Raw genomic sequence first — 21,947 nt, 5'->3', positions numbered from 1 at the left:
CCAAGGGAAAAGGGTTACACTGGAAAACAAAGGGTTAGGTACAAATTAGAAATAGGATCACAGTATATGCTGTTTCTGTTACATTCAGTAAAATATTTATTCTGCAGCTCAGCCAGTGTAAACTGTACCTGTAACAGCGATGGTATTTTACGTGTTCTGTGGTGACAAGCAACTAAAAATGCCCTAAAAAAATAAATTACACAGATCAAACATAACACTATAATATTCTTTGTTTTTACACCCATTATCATATTTTCAGCTCACCTATGCATATAGGAACACTCTGCATACTTTATTTTCCTAGGGTGATGGGTCATTTTTAGAAATGCAGTAACACTGATAAGGTGGTGCTGTGTTAGTAAGTAACACACAATAAAGCCCTATCTGGACGGGATTAGTTTCGCAGGGGGACCATTACATTTACATTTAAGGTATTTAGCAGATGCCCTTATCCAGAGCGACTTACAAAAGTGCTTTGTTGTTTACTTAACAATATCCAGAGCTAGTTTGTAGACTAGGATCAAGAGAAACACAAAGCTTGATCATTTTAGAACCCTAGGTGGTTTTCTTTCTTTTTTATGATTAGTTTAAGAACTCTTTGAAAAGATGAGTCTTCAGTCGGCGTTTGAAGTGACTCTGACGCTGTTCTGATACCCAGTGGAAGTTCGTTCCACCACCTTGGTCCTCCAGCACAGAGAAGAGTCGGGATGTTTGTTTTCTGTGGGTTTTGAGGGATGGTGGTTCAAACTGAGCCATACTGGAAGCTCTAAGAGCTCTTGGTACAGATCTGGATTTGACCATTGCCATCAGGTAGGAAGGTGTTGGTCCGTTTTTGGCTTTGTAGGCCAGAGTCAGGGTTTTGATGCATTTGATGCTGGCGGCAACAGGATGCCAGTGGAGGGAACGCAGCAAAGCAGTCACATGACTGAACTGGGACGTCTGTGAAAAATGTTTCACACTTATACTTAGTGATAAAACTCCAGACTACAATTGAAAAAACAGGAGGACCAGTGAGTTTTTTGGCTTTTTTCTGTAACGTGACATTGCGTTGTCACGTGATGGCTGCATCTAAGCTCTCTAAAAGACACTGGAGCAGAAATGCGCACCCAATGTGTAATTACGGTATGTGGCAGTGGACAAATAGCTATTTATTAAACGTGAGGTGATGAAACTCAGAGATGTGAGTCCAGATGGGAATAAAGGACCATGAAGTTCAGTTAAAAACAGTAGGTAACTTGGCCTGTAATTTCTCAGAGGACGTCTGAGAAAAACACATATATGGACGTTCTGAATGGAAATAAAATCACAGAGGACCCCCATATAACAAAAAAATACCCCTGAACCCCCCGAAAAACGAACCCCGACCACATAGGGCTTAATGCAACCTTACTATGTCAGTGTCATTGCAGTGCTGACAATGACTCACCACCCAAATAATAGCTGCTGTGTGGTGGTCTATCCTGTGGGGTCTAAACCATTGAAGAACGGTGTAAAGGAAGGATAATAAAGTATGCAAAAAAATTGAAGGATTACAGTCTTTAATTAAAGAACTATAAAGTGTTCCTATATAGTCTGTGGATCTGAAATGATGGATACTGGATAGGTCATATTTTGCACACCTAACTATTTAAATTACCAAATATTTTGAGCAGTGCTGCCCAAACTTTTGTATGCCAGTGTGTATAGGTGTACGTGGCACTCTGAGAGAGCAGTTGGTTAGTTCTTACTGGGTGGAGAAGCTGGTGTGTTCTGCATGGGTGTGTATATGTGGCTTCCTGCTACATGCATAGGCATGCTTGGAAGTTCTCCCTCATAAACAATACTTACAGCCCCGACAACAGTGCACCTATTTTACCAACAGCACACGTGTCTGTGATTATATGCACCTGCTTCTATGTACTATTTTTTAAGCAGCTGTAGCAGCATCCACAGCTGGGAGTCTGTGGATCCATGTACCTGTTTCTTTTTCAGGCAGTAGAAGGTCAGCTCTCTCTCAGTGGAATAGCCAGTATAAACCACCACTCCTCGCTCTGTTGGGCTGAATGCTGCCAGACTGGGAGGCAAGTTTGCAGCTTCCTAATTTAAAAAGGCAGAGTGAACATCAAATGTTAACAAATGTATTTAAACAAATTCTGTCTCTGATCTGATTCTTTATTGAATAGAACAAATAATTTTATTTCTAATTGTTTTCCCATTTTCTCCCCAATTTACACGGCCAATTACCCAACTCACTCATTAGGACTACCCCTATCACTAGTGATGCCCCAACACCAGGAGAGTGAAGACTAGCACATGCCCCCTCCATTTCCAAACTGCAACTAATGCAGCATTAAGTAGCATCACAGCGCACTCAGAGGAAAGCACAGCGACTCGGTTCCGATACATCACCTCACAGACGCCTCGTACTGAGTGACATCACCCTTAGGAGTGATGAGGGGGAAAAGTGCCATCTACCCACTCAGAGAGAGCGAGGCCAATTGTTCTCTCTCAGGGCTCCGGCAGCTGACGGCAAGCTACATGAACAGGATTTGAACCGGCGATCTCCTGATCGTAGTGGCAGCGTTTAGCCTGCTGGACCACTCGCAACCTAAACAGTCAGGATTCTGAACTTGCAGAATGCCTTTTAACCCTCCTGTTATGTTCTGGGTCAATTTGACCTGTTCTGAAGATGCAAAAACTAAAACTAAAACAACGCTGCAATGTTATGTTCAATGTTATGTAAAACTATTGTGTTTTATATGTTGGTTCATAAAGTAGTAAAACATTAAAAAGTTTGAACATGTATTTTTAATTGAAAATGAGTGGAATATCCTAATTGAAGCGTTACCTGTTAGAGGTAAAGAACACCATTGCACTAAATGTTGATATAACAATTAGTAATAGAGTTAGTAAAAAAAAAAGTTCACACTGCTTGTTAGGATTTTTTTGGGTTTCAGACAGCTTTTGGATAATTAAATATGCACCAGGTCAAATTTACCATTTTAGAGTGTTAGCAGTCATTTTATACACCCTTAATATATTCTGTAGCAGCTTCAGAAGAACTGTCTATAGTGCCAATCAAAAGTTTGGACACAAGTTTTTTTATTCAATGTTTTTTTTGTTTATTATTTTCTTCATTAAGGGACATATATGGAATTACGGGATGAGCTGGAGCTTCATAGCGTGAAGGAAAAGCAGCAACTATTATTCAGCACCTCCAGGTACTCCTTTAAGACGCTGAGAAAACTATTTCAGGTGACTCTACATCATGAAGACACTGAGATTAAAATACCAAGAGTGTGCATTAAGATCTGTCCTTAATGCTAAATGTGCTACTTAGAAGAATCTAAAGCATAAACATATTCTGTTTATTATTCTGTTTTGTATTCTTGTTTACAAAATAATTGTGCATGAGTTTCTGCATAGCTTCTGCAATGTCTTTAAATGTCTTTAATAAAAAAATTAACAAAAATATATATATATATATTTTTTTTTATTATTAAAGATATATATATAAATAAAAAAACAAAAAAAAAATTGGAATGGTACTGTATATGACATTTGACATATTCTGAGACCTTATTGGCTGTTGAACTTGGCTGGAAGATGGGCATATTAGCCTTAACAATTCATGTAAGCATCAGCTTCACCACTTATAGTAAGCAGTCTTAAGTACTATACTTAAATACTAAAGCAGAGGTGGTGTTGTGGGTGGGCGATAGGATATAGTAATACATGTGATACAAAAATAATAGCACACTTCAGCAGCTCATTAGGTTTTTTTCTTATTGTGAGAACCCTAGGATTAGACACGTGACAGCTGTAAATATTTTAAGGTTAGGATGGCACTGTAATATCTCACAAGAAGTCATTTTAAAACTAGAAATGGGGTCATAACTGGTAATATATGTATTGTGTAACCTTTTATTTGAGCATTTGAATTGTTTGAATTGTGCTGGAATACATTCAAAAGCAAAAATGCTCATTTACAATGAGGTATGTAACATACATCACCATGGGCTATTTGGGGTTTAGATTTCACAGTAAATAATAAACCGATTTTCAAGGCAGAATGCCGCTATCAACAAAATCTTAATTTTTACATACATAAATTTAGGACTGGTATGTGCTGATTACCTCGGGCGAGGAAGGAGCAGGAAACGTGAGCCAGTCGAGAAGCTCACATTTGTCCTTTGCCCAATCAGCTGCCCAGATGCTGACACGCCTGTCAAGACTGACGGCCAACCAGAGCTCATTTCCCTCCAGACCGAACTCTCTATACTGTGGAAAGACACGTGTTAATAATAACAATAATTCCTAATTCAGTCATAGACAGGAAACACAATGATGTCCTCAGAAAAGGCATTTACTGACCTGTTTGTAGATGCACTGTATAGTGGTAATGGGTGCCCCCTTGTGGTCATTGATGATGCGTGACGTGACGCCGGTAAATGGACTGCTGACTGTAACGACTCCATCTTTCCCTCCGGATAGCAACACCTGACCTGCACTCACAACATACAGGGACAACACACAGGTACACAAACATTCAAGACAGGTCAGTTCTCCTCCAGCATAGGCCAACCATTAGCTACCATAAACCAGAGTACACCCCTCACATATTTACAGATATTTCAGTGTTATATCTTTTCATGGGATAACACTGACAAACTGACACATTGACACAGTGAAAAGTAGTCTGTGTGCAGCTTATATAACAGTGTAAATTAAGTCTTCCAGCAAAATAACTCAATATACAGCCATTAATGTCTAAACCACTGGCAACAAAAGTGAGTACACACCTTAGTGAAAGTTCCTGAAGTGTCAATATTTTGTGTGGCCACCATTAGTTTCCAGAACTGCCTTAACTTCATAGGTTGCCACTGAATGCTTTTCCACTCGGAGGCTTACACGGACTATACGGAGCTGCCGGATATTCGAGACATTGTGCTCCTCCACCTTCCGCTTGAGGATGCCCCAAAGATGTTCTATTGGGTTTAGGTCTGGAGACAGTCCATCACCTTTACCCTCAGCCTCTCCAATAAAGCAGTGCTCGTCTTAGAGGTGTGTTTGGGGTCATTATCATGCTGGAACACTGCCCTGCGACCCAGAGGGAGTGGATCATGCTCTGCTTCAGTATTTTACACTACACATTAGAGTTCATGTGTCCTTCAATGAAATGTACAGTAACTCCCCAACACCTGCTGCACTCATGCAGCCCCAGACCATTGAACCAACAAATTAATCTTGGTCTCATTAGACCATTTTTGACATGTCTTCAGCAAACTGTTTGCAGGCTTTCTTGTGTACAGACTTCAGAAGAGGTCTCTTTCTAGGGTGACAGCCATGCAGACCAATTTGATTTAGTATGTGGCGTATGGTCTGAGCACTGACAGGCTGACCCCCCACCTCTTCAATCTCTGCAGCAAGGCTGACAGCCCTCCCTGCGCCTGTCTTTCAAAGACAGCATGTGCACTCAGCTTCTTTGGACAATCAACGCAAGGTCTGTTTTCAGTGTACCCAGCTCTTTTAAAATGCTGGATGATTTTGGCCACTGTGCTGCAGCTCAGTTTCAGGGTGTTGGCAATCTTCTTGTAGCCTTGGCCATCTACATGTAGCACAACAATTCATCTTTTAAGATCCTCAGAGAGTTTTTTGCCATGAGGTGCCATGTTGGAACCTTCAGTGACCAGTATGAGAGCTTTACTACAAAACTGAACACACCTGCTCCCTATGCACACCTAAGACCTATTAACACTACTGAGGCACATGACATTTTGGAGGGAAAATGACAAGCAGTGCTCAATTTGGACATTGAAGGTTGTATTCTCTTAGGGGTGTACTCACATTTGTTGCCGGTGGTTTAGACATTAATGACTGTATATTGTGTTATTTTGAGGGAGGAATACATTTAAACTGTATTTTAGTAGTTTTATATTCATAGCTACAGCTTAAGGGATTAAAGAAAACCTTTCTTGATTGAAAATGCCCCCACTAACCATGGTGTGAGTACTGCAGTGCACACACAGCACTGCAATGAGGCAGCAGTTTGAGCTCCATCTCGGCAGATTCCACATTGAAGACCCTCACAGAGCCATCGCTGTAGCCACCGGCCACACACACACCACCACCGGTGCCTCCAGACTCACACGGCTGCAGTGGTCGGCTCCAACACAGACACTCACAGCTCTGAAGAACAAGGACAAAACCTTAAAGAACTGCTAGACTTATGATTTATTTGCTAGGTTTGGGCATCAAACTTGACCAAAAATCTCTGAATCAGAGTGACTGATTCTAATAAAAGAAAACAAACAAATAAACAGACAAATAAACAATGTAAAAGACTCATTCACAGGCCTAGCACTCTATACTAAGACAGGGTAGGTTTTAGTTCCATGGAAATCGAATTCTGGCGAAAATATTAACATTCTAAATGTAAAAACATTTCGATTCTGGTCACGATTGCATGATCACACAATTCCTGCAGACTTTTTAGGAGCAACTTCATACTAGGGCTGCAGGTATCAAATATTTCAGTAATCAAGTGTTCTACTGAAAAGTCCTTTGATTAATCAAGTAATTAGATAAAACATATTTTTTCTTGGTTAAAGAGCAATTATAAACACGCAAGAGAAAATACCTTTTAATAATTAATAAACAAATAAATAAATTCACATTGTGTATTGCCCAAAAATATGTTTTCAAATCATTGAGGAACTTTGATGTGCTGAGTGTAGAGTCAACTCATTGAGTGAATCATTTTACTCAAGCACAATTTCGAATTAATGATTCAAAACATTGTTTAAAAGTCCGTGTGTAGAGCTGGGCAATATGTCCTTAAAAAAATATTAGATTTTTTCACAAAAAAAATCAGATATCTCTCTACTCGGCTGATATTTTGTGAATTATCATGTGATCTGTCACATGAAGAGGCGACTTATTGCGTAAATCTTTTCAAAACCCCAATGACTAATGATTCAAAATATTGTTTACAAGCCCATTTGCTGATATCACGAACTTGTACACACAGCCGTGGAGATACACACTGGATTATACTTCAGAACACAGGTTTGTGACTGAAAACTGAGAAATAAAGCAGTAAATGAGTTACAGAAAATTACTGTGAAAGAAACTTTGAAGGAGCTCTTATTATAAAGTGTTATCCACAATTTATCACGGATCCTCACTGGAGAGCGATGATGCTGCAGTTTTTAGAAATGGTAGAATTTCCTTCTAGACAAATATATGCTTTATGCTGATGTACTGATGCAGCCTAGGGTTATGAAGCTATGAAAACGACAATGTGTGATTTTAGAGTCACACTTCTTCAGCTCTCTGGTGATTCTTTGGTGTTTCTGAGTGTTATACAGTTGTGGAAAGGCAACTTCGGAAAAGTATTTAAATAAATCAATCAGACGTGTTGCTTCGTTTAGGGAGCAAGTTTTTAAACACATCTTACAGCGAGGACTTGTTTGGTGTGCATCCGTCACCGTAAAACCAAACTATATGAAGACAAGCTCCGGCTTTTCCCCCAGGCACTGTGGTGGTGTGTGTGTGAGAAATGCTTTTTTAATGCTTAATAATGAGAAGCTGCATGTTACCTGATTCAGCACCTGAAACTGGACCAGCAGTTCATTGCTAGGCAATGCCCATACTCTCACACTGCCATCCTGCCCACAGGTCGCAAAGTGACGCTCGTCTGGACTGCACACAACACCATTTACCTGCACGAGCACACGCACACGCACGCACGCACACATACAGTGAAAAGATGAGCCTCTATGTGCATGATAAGCCTATTTATGTGTCATAAAGCCACTGCATCGTGTTTGTACCTTGCTCTTGTGTCCACTGATCAGACGTATGCTGGTGTTGTCCACCCAGTTGATGTACCATAGAGTTCCTGCAGTCGTACCCACAATTCCCATGTCCATGACATCATCAAATGCGGCACTAACTACTGTACCATCCAACAGCATTTCCTGCTCCAACAGTACCTGAGAATTCCTGAATTACAGGCCAAGCAGCCAATGAAGAAAGAGTGACATGATATAGGGAGGTGTTTAAATCTGTTTAACCCCATTCATATTATTTAGACTTTAACCCTGCATTCACACTAGTATGCGACCAGTCATTTCCTCGGAAAGTATGAGATCTGTAGCTGTGATTTAGTGTGATAAAATGAAGCCGAGATTGTGGCTGGGCAGTGTTTTTTTCCCCTCCTTGACAGGATGCATTTAGTGAGTGAGAGAAGGAGCATCACGGCTACAATCAAAACTCATTTTACCCCTGAATTCTCTAAAGTATACCCATGTCTGGTAAAAGTATAAAAAAAATACGTCTTGCAAGCTGTACAGTTTGTAATAGTAATTTTAGCATTGCCCACGGGGGACTAAATGACTGCTAAATGTATGTTGAGGGGAGTTAATATGAGTTTATATATATTCCACATTTTGTCACCTTACAACCACGAACTTAATTGCATTTTATTGAGATTGAAAGTGATAGACAAACACAAAATATTGCAGGATTTCTCTGATTTCAGGATTGCTCTGAAGAAAAGCATCTCCACAGCATGATGCTGCCACCACCATGTTCACAGTTCACAGTGGTGATGGTGTGTTCAGAGGGATGAGCAGTGTTATATTTTATCCACACAAAGCACTTTGTATTTAGGCCAAATAAAGTAAAACTTTTGTCTATCTGACCACAGTACCTTTTTACACGTTTGCTGTACAACTGTGGCTTTAACAGTGTTCCATAAAGGCCAGATTTGTGGTGTGCACAACTTATAGTCCTGTCGACAGATTCTTCCTCCTGAGCTGTGGATTTCTGCAGCTCCTCCAGAGTGATCATGGGCCTTTTGGCTGTTCTCTGACCAGTAATCTCCTTGCTTGATCTGTCACTTTGGGTTGATGGCCATGTCTTGGTAGGTTTTCAGTCGTAGAATCGATTAAACAGTGCTCCTTTGGGCTTATAGCTTGGAATATGTTTTTATGACCTAACCCTGCTTTAAACTTCTCCATAAGTTTATCTCTGACCTCTCTGTTGAGTTCCTTGGTCTTCATAATGCTGTTTCTTCACTAGTGTTCTCTAACAAACCGCTGAGGTCGATACAGAATAGCTGTATTTATACTGAGACTAAATTACACACACGCAATGGATTTTATTTAGGGGGTTTGGAGTAAAAGGGGCTGAATACTTTTGCAAATCACACTTTTTAGATTTATATATATATATATTTTTTTTTTTTTCCAGGGGTACCTCACTGAAATTATTTTTTGCAACATGGGATCTCTGTAATATTTCTGTGCATTAGTAAATTTACATTTAGAGTTTTTACCGGTTCTGATGGGTGGTCCTCTCACTGTTGGAAGGTCTGGCATTTTGCACTGCTCCTACAGACCATAATCTCAGCTTCTTACTGTTACTGCCTGTGACCAATCTGTTACCTCGACACACTAACATACCTAAGCACAGAGAGAGAGAGACACAAAAAACAAGCTTTCTTGCAAACTGTATATAGATTCATGTACTTTAGGTACAAATATGCATTTTAACAGACTCTTAGCATCCAAACTGAGCTTTCCCTCACCAATTTCTCCCTCATCAGCCTCCCAGGTCAGGAAGCAGCGGAGTGTGTTGGTGTCCCATACACACACAAGTCCCCTGTTTGTTCCAGTGTAGAGAATAGAATTAGTGTTATAGCACAGGGATGTAACTTCAGCCTCTCCAATCCTCTCTGGAACAGCTACTTTCTGTACCTAAAGAAAAAAAGATTTCAGTTTGAGTGAGCTGTGTACGCATGTGTGTGTGAGTGAGTGTGTCCTTTTGAGATGTGCACGACTGAAAACTCAGATTTGGATGCTGGCGTGAATTCTCAAGTCTCTGTAATCTCCGGACACAGTATGCATGTGTTCAGCTCCACCAGAGGATTTACTAGCTGTCAGAAGGGAAAGAATATACTGGACTTTTCTAGTAAAGCTATTTAAACGGTTAAGCAAACACATCTGCACATCAATACACTATTGATTGTTTATTTGCTTTATGTTGTTGCTGTCCTCCAAATACCTTGTATCTCCCTCTTTATATTTTTTGTAAATCATTATTCAAAATGACTTAGAATTAGGGGTGTGCCATATCATATCGCATGCAGGAATATTGCCCAAAATATCGCAATATTAGTGAAAACAAGAATATTTACTGTATCTTATTTGTAGTTTATATGTATGTACAAAATATGCTACACTTCAGTTTTGTGGTACATTTTTGTTGCTACATTACTTTATTTTTGGCTTTGTTCACATTACCAGGCTGAATTGACTCAGATCTGTTTTTCTTTTCTTGGGTGTGTGAATGATGCACTTTCGTATAGGGTCATAAATCTGATACATATCAGATCCATGGACATGCAACATGAATATGAACGGTCAAATTGGAATTCATGCATCTTTTTGCTTTTACACATGCACTATGTGCTTCTCTCTTGTACTCCACACATGTCTTGGTGCAGCTGTGCCGCTATAGCTGAAAAAACAGCAAAAGCAAACCGCCTGACCTTTTTTCTCCTCCTTGACCTGAACATGAACTTCAGACCAGGTGTTTTCTCTCCACTCCAGCAAAAGATGCTCCACATATGAGCTGCTAACTCATCCATTTCCCTTTATAAAGCTACGAGTCGTCTCTCAAATATGACCTTTTTTTGTTATTGGTAAATAAGGCGACGTTTATACACATGATAACATGCGCATGTGAGAAGTTTCAGGGACAGATTCGTTCACATTACACACAGATACAGCTCACTTACATTTGTGAATGTGAACCGTCAAGATCATAGACTGTATATAAATATGGACAGGACGTCCCCATTCACTCTCAGTACGGCGTTTTGAAGCCAAAAGATGGCCGTAATGGAAGCTGCCATCTTGCATGCGCTTGAGCAGTAGAGGCAAATTGGTGCCAGAACAGGAGCAGCAGAGGTGGGAGGCGGGGCTGTGTAACTGCCCAAACCCCGCTCACATGTCTGAGACCCTCTCCACCCGTATCGGGGATGCGCACAGCCAGCGCGTCAATCACCACATCCCCACACCCTTTTAAATATCATGAAATAACTCCTATAAAACGCAGTAATTGTAAAGAAAAACACTGGGGGTTATTAACACATGAGGGGGGCTTGCAGAATGTACAGAACTAAACTTCCAAAAAAAAATACTGAATGTGTAATTTTAGATTAAAAATTCCATTATCTCCCATTAACTAGAATAGAAATAAACAGAGTTAAAAGTTGTACTGCAGCCAGCCAACAGAGGGCGTAAGAGACCTAGTAGCTTCACTTTTCAACTGCTGTCGTCCTGTCAATACTTATATACAGTCTACGTTAAGATAGCCAAATCTAATCTGAGCGAAAAATCGGATTTGAGCAATGTGGCTTGTAATGTGAACGTAGCATATGTTTTTTCAAGGATTCAAGGAGACTTTATTATCATTCGCATCACATGTGGTAAAGGTGAAACGAAATTGTGATCTCACAATCCAGTTTACACCCAAAAGCTGTTGTTAAAATAGGTAAATAAAGATAAAATAGATAACAGAATAAAAGAGCACAATGAAATAGAATAGAACAAAATAGATATCAAGATAAATACACAAATAAATAGGGAGAGAGTGCAAGTTTTGCTATAGCAGCATGATAGTGTAAATTAAGAGCAGTACAAGATAAAGTGTCTCAGTGTGGTTTAAAGTGACAGTGCTTGTAAACAGCAATTGTCCTTGCAGTGTGTTGTTTAGGTGAAGTTTAAGAGTCTTACAGCTTCTGTAAGTTTTTCTTAACTTTTTACTGTATACAAAATCAGGGTCTCGGTAAGTTACTGTTTATGAAATGTTTAACGATTCTTTTCAAAATTCTTTTAATGTTTGATACTCTTTTTGTATTACAGTTAAGTAATAAATCAGTAAAATTTTAAATGTTTATTTTATTGCAGTAGTATATTCTTAAAAAAAACGGTCATGTCTTCAAGAATATCTTTATTGCAAATGCTGTGATAATATTTTAGGCTCATATCGCTCCCACCCCTACTTGGAATAAAATATTTTTACGTTGACTTATGTTGGAACTGCAAAACAAATTGATTTCTATTTCAGCTGCACAAATGCTTAGGTATTAATTGAATGCCTGACTATGAATAAGGATATAAATGTACACTGTGGTGTAATAGTCTGGGATATTTCTAATTATTCCACAAAAAAATCCCTAACCAAACTAACAAACAAAAACAAACAAAATAGGCATTTATTTGTGTATATACGTGTGTCTGTGTGTGTGTGTGTGTGTCTTTGCTTGTCTACCTGAAGCTCTGCTCCCCGGCCGTGTGTGTGTATAGTGCAGAAGAAGACAGTGCTGGAGCCGGTAAAGGCGAGCTGGCTGGCGCTGCTGGGACAGAATGCCGCCTCATGCAGAGGAACGCTCACACTGACAGCACAGAGCAGCTCAAATGAGCGTGTGCTCCATAGCGCCACCACTGACTCCTGAAAATCACCTGCAAAAACAAGATTACACAATCGGTTATTACAATATATTTTTTAATATATTTATTTGTTTAATTATTTAAACAAGTTTTCTATTTAATTCAGAGCATTCCGGTTCTCATCCACTACCCTCGACTTCCTCCATCACAAGATGGATCGCTAGGTTCGAATCCTGTTCATGTAGCTTGCCAACAGCTGCCGGAGCGCTGAGAGAGCACAATTGGTGGGTAGTTGCCGCTCTCTCCCCACATCACTCCAAAGGGTGATGTCGGTTAGCATGATGCATCTGTGAGCGGATATATAGGAACCAAGTTGCTATGTTTTCTGCTAAGCAGGCTGTGATGCTAGTCTGTAATGCTGCAGCAGCAGCAGCTGGAATAGAGGTGGTGGCTGACCTCACATGTATTGGCGGATACCTGTATAGTGCTAGTCTTCACCCTCCTGGTGTGCTGGGGCATCACTAGTAATAGGGGGAGTGCTAATGAGTGGGTTGGGTAATTGACCTTGTAAATTAGGGAGAAAATGGGATAAAAAATTGAATTAAAAATGTATATTAATATATACAGGGAGGGTGAAGACCAGAGCTAAGCTACTGTTTCACTGGCTTGAAAACCCTTTCATTGGCTGGTTCATTTGTCTATTCTGATGGACAACAGGTTTTAAGTAGTGTTATGTTCAACCAAACCTTAAACAAGCAAATACATGATGTCCATTGTAATGAACGCAGGGTCTGAAAGGGTTAAGTGGCCGCACCAGACCCATATTTTATACCATTACAGCTGCCCAAATAAGTATTTGAACACATTTTGACACATTTTGTAGCTTTTGCTTCTGTATACAACACGTGTGGATTTAAAACCAAGAAATCTTAGTAAACATAAGGATTATCATTAATTCATACTTGAATGGAATTATTTGCAGTAAGTACCTGCCTAAAATCTAAAACCCAGACACCACTGCACAAGTGTGGAGTTTCCTCCCTTCTTTGCCAGGCCTTCACTACAGCAGTCTTCAGCTTCTGCTGCTTGTTTGCATGTGTTTCTGTTTCAGTTTTGTCTTTAGTAAGATCATTTAGTTAAAAGTAACAGTAAAGTTAATATTAATTTGATCTGTCTAGATGTGTTGCAGAACTGATTTTTCTAGAATACTGTAATCTGAAGTTGCTGAACTTGCTCTTCAGTTTTACAAGTGGTTTACATTTTAAAATAAAATCTTCTGAATGTTTAATGAATGAAGGGGACTGCAGATATTTTAGACTTTGATAACGATATACCAGAGACTGTAAAAAAGATGGACGCCGTGTCGCTGTTCCCATTTATTTAATGAAAATGAAGCCAAAATCTTCCGCCATGTTGGCGATCCTGACACCCGATTCTGCGCAGTTAGAGACCAGAGGAGGGAGAAAGACTGTGGAGAGACAGCCTACTCATTTAAATAACTCCGCCCCTGAGGGCTGCCTCGAGGTCACAGGCTGCAGAGAGGAGCGGAGCGGAGCTGACGATCTGTTATTGGTCCTGCCCATAACCAGCCCTTTTACAATGACCACACCTGTTTTAAATAGAGCTGAATAACGTTTTAAAAAACGAATTCTGTGGGGATATAAAAAATTGACAATATAAGCAGAGGTTAGACTAGCTGTTACATTTAAATAACGGAGGTAGAATAACAGTATATTAGAAAAAAACGTGATTGAAAGTTGTCTGTTTTGTCATTGAAACCTATGGGGATGGGTGGAGTTACACAGCTTTCTGAAACCGAACAGCAGGGGGCGCCCGACCTGTGGTGGCTTCACTTTTGAGAGACGATGCTCTGTCCAGCTATACATAGTCTACGCAATAAACCAAACACAGAGAGATCATCTTCTAATGATAGTTTATCATCGACATTAGGAAATCCAACGTTAATATCCAGCGTTATTACACTAACTGCAAATTCCACACATGAAAATCAACTTAATATGTACAAAATGGCTGTAATTTTAATGTAATCAATTTGTTAAAATTCATTTATATCTTTTTATACTTATATGTTATACTTAATAATAATACATAAAGTATACATAATAGATTATTAATTATTCATCTGTTAAGGTGGTTTACAATTCTGTCACTGCCAAATATTTAACCCACCCTTTCAAATTAGAAAGTAAAATTATCTCCAGGCATAAAGAGATAAAAATACCCCTACAGACGGTGCTGTATTTAAACTCACCGACGGAGAGGAAATAGAGGTCATCTCTGGAGAACGCCAGCCTCTGAACTGAACCCTTGTGGTAAGAAATGTGGTTTCTGCGCGATCCATCCTGAACGTTCCATATGCAAATGAGGCTCTTGGAAGAGGCCCCACCTCCTGATGCAGAAGCCACCATCTGGACACACAAACAGTAGCCAGTGATTAACAGATCTAACGTTAAACTCCGCCCACTCGACTGAGTTAAACGATTCAGTATTCAACAATTTAACATCATAATATACTACAGAGAGTTTTAGCAAAAAGCTTTACCTGTGCATCATGGGTGACGGCGAGGGTTGAGATTTCCTCACTGTGGCCGTGCCAGTGCTTCTGAGAGCCAGTGTGTAGATTCTCCACTACAACCACACAGCCACAGGAGTACACAAACAGTCCTGCGAACACACAACCCAGAAACTCAAATATATATATGACTGCATACATATATTAGTGCGTCTCAAAAAAAAAAAAAAGAAATAAATAAAAGAATATAATTGAAAAGTTACTTTATTTCATCTCATATATTATATAGATGTATTACACACAGAGTGATCTATTTAAACGTTTATTTCTTTAATTGTTGATGATTATGGCTTACAGTCAATAATAACACAAAAATCAGAGTCTTAGAAAATTAGGTTATTATATAAGACAAATTGGAACTTTTGGCAGTGTGGGCAGTGTTCCAAGTCCTGCTGGAAAATGAAATCCCTCTGCAGTTGTCAGCAGAGAGAAGCATGAAGTGCTGTAAAATTTTGTGGGAAAACAAAACTGCACTGACTTTAAACTTGATAATAAAACACAGTGGATCAACACCAGCAGATGACATGTCTATCCAAACCATCACTGATTGTGGAAACTTCACACTAGACCTCAAGCAGTTTGGACTGTGTGTCTCTCCACTCTTCCTCCAGACTCTGCTCTCTTGATTTACAAATGAAATGTAAAATTTACTGATGATCAGTGATGGTTTGGAGAGGCATGTCATCTGCTGGTGTTGATCCACTGTGTTATAACAAGTTCATATCAGATTTTGTGATGTACCCCGTCACCTAGTGCAAGGGACAGGAAAACAAGCCAAAAACATCTTGGAACCTGCAAACCTATTCGAGCCTCCATATATTTTATACACACACTAGTAGAGCTGGGCGGTTAATCGATTTTGTCGATTAATTCGAATTTACAGTTAAGGATGATGTGTTTTTATGAAAATCGATTTTCTCTGAGTTTTAATTTTCACCACCGACGCTCCCCTGAGCATAGCCCCGCCCCTCTCTCCCGCGCGCAGCCCCGCCCCTCTCTCCCTCCCTCCCGCGCAACACTCACAGTGCAGTCTCACACACTCAGCACACACACACACACCGCTCCACGAACACACTGTGCGTGCTGACTGACCCCGCCCAGTACTTACAGAGCAGAAATATAAATATAAAAGTGTCTTCAGTGTGACACGAAAAAAAAAAACTCACTGAATTTAACTCACACAGTCTCAGTCACTCACTCACCTCATTCACCACGTAGCCTGTCACTCACCTCGTCCACAGTGTCTCCCTCTTTGTAAAAAGCTATTCAACAATTTGTCTATAATAGGTTTGAAAATAAAGAAAACTTAAGAAAGCTAAAAAAAAAAATGTAATAAAATAAAATACTGCTCTTATAATAACATTTAACAACAAGGCAAAAAAAAGTTATTTTGAGAAGTGACTGCCTATTTAAAAAGGAACAGAAGTTGTTCATTTGTTGGGAGTTCATTTGTATCATTTCTAACATATTCAGAGTGTTTTTTACTCACTTTTTTCTCTCTCACAATGTTAATCCTTTACAGATTCAAAAACATGTATTATGCAAATTAGGCGATGACGTCATTTAGCGACTTTTAGGAGATTTTAGTACGGGAAAAAATCGATTTAAATCGAAAATCAGATGTTTTTTTTTTTTTTAATCGAAGATTTTTTTTGGGCCATATAGCCCAGCTCTACACACCAGTATGAAAAAAGAAAAATACACAGACAAACAGATTCAACATGAGTAACATTCAGTATGTTTACCTGTGTCTGGATTCCAGACCATGTTACTCCGTCCATTACCATTGTAGCCAATCACTGCCTTTAGACTCAGGCCCTCCTGTCCAGGTGGTGGTGTTACAGCACTCTAGAGAAAGATTAGGGAGAAGTATAAGTGTAGGAGGGAGGAAAAGAATTAAACAGTAATCACCATAAGAGTTGAAAAGTGGGCAAAAAAGGTATTTTAACCATTTTTAACCATTTATTATATTTTACCATAACAAGTTTATCATCTCTCTTAATCTGAGCAAAAAGTATAGCTATTTACACTCTAAGCATATTTTCAGCAATTCAGCAATCACAACATTACAGAACACCAGTGATGACTGACAGATGATGTAGTATACTCTGGTTCATAAGCTCTTCATTATCTTCTCATCGCAATTTAAATAAATGATAGTTTTGTGTTTACCAATATTATTATTAAAAATATTTAGATGAGGAATTAAAAAAAAAATCATGAACAGAGTAAACAAATGAGTACCGTGTCCTGCACAGACGTCTTGTAACGCGGAGTAAAGTGTTTGTAACAATCCGGACGGGGCATCTTCAAATCCTCGTGGTTTTCCTCAGCTCTGATGTGATTGGGTAGAACACTGAGTGAGTCTCCAGTCCCAGCCCTCTCAGTTACTCGAAGAAAGGAGGCATGTCTTGGAGCAGGAGAGTGGGAGGGACCAGACTGTAACTCTTCTTCTTCATCATCATCCTCATCATCATCACAACCCCCAAGTGACAGAAAAGAAGCTGTCTCAGAAACAAAAACACGAAACACGTGCTAAACAAGAAATCTAGACTTTTAATAACAGTCTGGCAGATTATTATTGTCAGTATAAAAAATGCTGTGTTAAGTATAGACAGAGGTTTAACACTGTTTTAAAGCTCTCGCTGAGTTTGATGAAGCTGCTTATTATTGATACCTCTTTTCCACCAACATAGTGCTGGTGCCGGAGCCGGTTCCTGCGAACCTTTTAAGAACCGGCCCGTGTTTCCACTGCTCTAAGGAGTCACTCAAACGTATGTGAGTGTGGGCGTAAACAGAAGTTGGAGGGAGATTTGAAAACAACATGGCGGAACCTGAGCTCCTCTTGAAACTTGTGCTGCTCTCCTCGGTGGACCACTGTTGATTCATTTTCATTAATTTAGCTGATTCTGCTGCTCTTAGCTGTAAATGTAATGTGATGTCATGTAATGTCATGACTGTGCTGCAAAACACAGTTCTAACAGCTTTATCAAGTTCGCCGATGATACAACCGTGCTGGGTCTCATCACCAAAGGCGACGAGTCAGCATACAGAGAGGAAGTGCAGCGGCTGACAGACTGGTGTACAGTCAACAACCTTCACCTGAATGTGGACAAGACAAAGGAAATGGTTGTTGACTTCAGGAGAGCACAACACACCCACTCTCCACTCAACATCGACGGGTCCTCTGTGGAGATTGTTAAGAGCACCAAGTTCCTTGGTGTCCACTTAGCAGATAACCTCACCTGGACCCTGAACACCAGCTCTACAGCCAAGAAAGCCCAGCAGCGTCTCTACTTCCTCCGGAAGCTGAGAAAGGCCCGTCTCCCTCCACCCATCCTCACACTCTTCTATAGAGGGACCATTGAGAGCATCCTGAGCGTATTGTGAGGACAGCTGAGAGGATCATCGGCGTCTCTCTCCCCTCCATCACGGACATTTACACCACCCGCAGCATCCGCAAAGCAAGCAGCATTGTGAATGACCCCACCCATCCTTCACACGAACTCTTCTCCCTCCTGCCTTCGGGAAGAAGGTACCGCAGCATCCGGTCCAGCACGACCAGATTCTGCAACAGCTTCTACCCTCAAGCCATCAGACTCCTCAACTGCAGAGACTGAACTGATTTCTTTTCTGTACTGTCACTCTACCCCACTTACCCCAGAAAATGAAAACACTAAAAAACCCTACTACCTCACTGGACTCTATTGCACACTACGTAATAGAGGTAATTACTACCTCACTGGTCTTTTTTGCACACTGCATAATTTGCACACTGTTTTGATATTTATTTTTCTTTGTCTGTATTGTGTTGTATTGTCTGTCTGCACTTTTGTACTGTTGCACTTTTTGTTTTGTCTACACTGTGTTTATGTGCACCATGGTCCCTGGAGGAACGTTGTTTCGTTTCACTGTGTACTCTGTATATAGCTGAAATGACAATAAAAACCACTTTGACTTTGACGTAGGTGAGGTTTGTAAACAACTTTGCCCCGGAGACGCTTCAACTCCCCGTCCTTTAGCCACTCGCGTCACAGGTTCGCTGGTTCCAGACCAGCAAGACTGTGGGGCCAGAACGGAACCAGCTTTCTGGCTGAGAACCGTTCGGGAACCTGACACCGGCACCATGCCGGGGGAAAAGCTCCTTGTGTGAATTAATCAATCAAGCTGCCTTTCTGCCTTTCACTCTAATATCTTACCACTGCTTTCTGTAATAACTAAATAACACAGTACTGCAGCAGGACATTTAAGAATAAACCACTTGCAATACTTATGAAAATTTAAAAATGTAGAACAATTTAGTGCCTTCACTTAAGTGTGGTGCTTAAAAAACTTACACTTTTTTCCATCTTGTACTTTAATCAAGTCTGGGTCTCTAGTAATTTATACACGCCTGTCTACAACCACTGACTAGCTCCTTCAGCTACTTGCAAAATACTGTAATATGTCACAAATATCATATCAAAAAACATGCCCATGATTAAAATCATAAATATTGTTGTCGCCCATGCCTCACACACACACAAACAGATTATTACAGATATATAGTATTTTTTTTTGCATGTTCGTCACTCTCAAATATTTCAAAACATCCATCAAATTTTAAGGTCTCATTCCATTGTATTCATTCATTTTAAATTGTGGAGATGTGGTCTCCAGAATGAATAAAGGCCATGTGAGCTGGTTTTTCTGCTTTAGTCCGGTTGAGGAGTAGGCGGGGAGAAACGATAGGATTATGGCCCTTGCTCTTAAATATTTATACATGTAATTAGAAATGTTTTAAAATAAAGACATTTTTACACTAATAACAGTCTTTGCAATGTCATATGTTATTTTACAACATGTGTAATGCCCTGCTAAGTGCAGTTCAGACACTGAACTAGTCTTAGAGTCTCTGTAAAACACAAAATCCACCGGAGATCCTATGTATGCCTATGTAAACACACAGGTTAGTTGTCCAGGTCCAGAAGGTAAAAATACACCCTGGGGTTTTGTTGTTTTGTGGGTGGATTTTTACTTTTAACTAGTCTAAACAGAACTGTTCTAAACATACATCTACCTATCTCAATTGTACTTTGATGGTGGTGTCCCGTAGACAAATTCTAACCATTTGTTCCCTAGCTTATGTGTAAAGCACATAACAGCGATGTGTTACTTGCACAAATAACACAGGAATGAGGTTGACAGACACAATCCTTTTCCTGATCGACTCATTTTTCTGAATATTTTCTTTTACTAGCTGCTGCAGACAATGGAGGCTGAGGAACAGTTTCATATGTAGCATGCATATACAACTCCCATTACAAGACCCATTGTATTTTACAAAGCACAAGAAAACCTGGATTTTAGCAGAAAGAAACCTTTAAATATCAGTAAAACACAAAATGTAAACACAAAATGCAAATCCTGAATGTTCTACTGTTCATCTGTTTGTGAACTCAATCTGAAACAAACTTGGTTTCTGCAGCAGGACGATGAACTAAAACACACCAGCAATTTCTTTGAATGGCTGAAGAAAAACAAAGTGAAGACTTTTTAGTGTCCTAGTCAAGGTCCTGACCTGAATCCTTTTGAGATGCTGTGGCATGACCTTAAAAAGCAGTTCATGTTGAAAAACCCTCCAATGTGGAGGAACTACAACAAAGAATTTCCACAGCGCTGTGAAAGGCTCACTGCAAGTTATCACAAATTACTGATTGTAGTTGTTGTTGCCAAGTGTGACCCAACCAGTTTTAAGGTTTAGGGGGCAATCACTTTTTCACACAGGGTCATGAGGCTTTGAATGTTTTTTATCCCTTAATAATAAAAACCTTCATTTAAAAACTGCATTTGGTGTTAACTTGTGTTGTCTTTGATTAATATTTAAAATAGTTTGATGATCTAATCATTTAAGAGACAAACATGCAAAACAATAAGAAATCCTGAAGAGGCAAAACTTTTTCACACCACTGTAGTACAGACATTTACTCACCTCCATGCCTTGTCTTCTGTATAGAGCTAACATCCAGAACAGGCAAAGATGAGGAGGGACGGGGCGCTTCTTTTCGAGGCATCCCATTGGACAACATTTCATTAAACTCTGTCTTTTCTTGTTCTGCAAGAACTGATCAAATGAGAAGTCAAAGCAATAGCAGTTTACTGCTTAATAATTCTCCAAATAATAATTATTATTCATTCAACTTATTACAATGAAGTTGGAATGCTGCTCTCATTACCTGCATTTAGCAGAGACACATCCAAGCCTTTACTTGCTCTTGGAGGGGAGGTGACAGCAGCTACAGAGCTGAGACTGTAAAATAGAGAAATAATGTATTTAAGTATGTAATAATGTATTTAAGATTTAAGCCAGTTTATGTACAGTCTATAAACATATTTACTGATAATTTTTCATATTTGCACATTTTTTTTTACCTGCAGGACGGTTCTTGATGTGGTTGAGCCAAGAAGTCCCAGAAAAAGATTGCATCACCAACCGAAACCACACCCATCTGGTCAGGTGTAAAGCTCACCTGTGTAATGGGCTGAGAATGGCCAATGAACACCTGTGACATAAACACACAAATATACCAAGAATTATGTCTAGCTGTAAAATAAACCACCAACGACTAAGTCTTGCAAAAAAAAAAAAAAAACACTTCAGAAGACTTCTGAAAATGATAAAATACTGAATGTGCATGTTTAGAACAGTTCTGTTTACAGTAGTTACTTAGCTAGCTAGCTATCCTGTGTAAGCAGAGGTGGGTAGTCCAGATCCATAAAGTAAAAATCTACCCGGGGTGTTTTTTTACTTTCTTGACCTGGACTACCCACCTCTGTGTAAGTAACTAGGTTTACATAGGATCTCCGGTGGATTTAGTGTTTTACAGAGACTCTAAGGGTGCTTTCACACCTGAAGGTCCGGACCGTGGTTT

General features: G+C 39.7%; 1 protein-coding gene across 2 annotated transcripts in view; it reads right to left on the bottom strand.

Annotated features, from left to right (window-relative positions):
* Nucleotides 1–21,947, bottom strand: part of wdr90 (WD repeat domain 90) — a 47,001-nt gene that overhangs the window by 1,614 nt on the left and 23,440 nt on the right. For both annotated transcript variants that reach the window (XM_007256809.4, XM_049480091.1), the window contains 16 exons: nucleotides 21,448–21,578; nucleotides 21,252–21,325; nucleotides 21,008–21,139; nucleotides 17,281–17,540; nucleotides 16,782–16,884; nucleotides 15,007–15,128; nucleotides 14,716–14,872; nucleotides 12,325–12,515; nucleotides 9,575–9,743; nucleotides 9,323–9,449; nucleotides 7,815–7,986; nucleotides 7,581–7,703; nucleotides 5,979–6,168; nucleotides 4,354–4,484; nucleotides 4,117–4,260; nucleotides 1,957–2,076 (listed from right to left, as the gene is read on the bottom strand). In XM_007256809.4, coding sequence (XP_007256871.3) covers nucleotides 1,957–2,076; nucleotides 4,117–4,260; nucleotides 4,354–4,484; nucleotides 5,979–6,168; nucleotides 7,581–7,703; nucleotides 7,815–7,986; nucleotides 9,323–9,449; nucleotides 9,575–9,743; nucleotides 12,325–12,515; nucleotides 14,716–14,872; nucleotides 15,007–15,128; nucleotides 16,782–16,884; nucleotides 17,281–17,540; nucleotides 21,008–21,139; nucleotides 21,252–21,325; nucleotides 21,448–21,578 — 2,346 coding nt within the window. The remainder of the gene's footprint in view (nucleotides 1–1,956; nucleotides 2,077–4,116; nucleotides 4,261–4,353; nucleotides 4,485–5,978; nucleotides 6,169–7,580; nucleotides 7,704–7,814; nucleotides 7,987–9,322; nucleotides 9,450–9,574; nucleotides 9,744–12,324; nucleotides 12,516–14,715; nucleotides 14,873–15,006; nucleotides 15,129–16,781; nucleotides 16,885–17,280; nucleotides 17,541–21,007; nucleotides 21,140–21,251; nucleotides 21,326–21,447; nucleotides 21,579–21,947) is intronic.

The sequence above is a fragment of the Astyanax mexicanus genome, chromosome 6 (assembly GCF_023375975.1).
Source record: "Astyanax mexicanus isolate ESR-SI-001 chromosome 6, AstMex3_surface, whole genome shotgun sequence".
Classification (NCBI taxonomy): Eukaryota; Metazoa; Chordata; class Actinopteri; order Characiformes; family Acestrorhamphidae; genus Astyanax; species Astyanax mexicanus.
The sequence above is the reverse complement of the archived record's forward strand: the minus strand, read 5'-3'. Positions and strand labels throughout refer to the sequence as shown.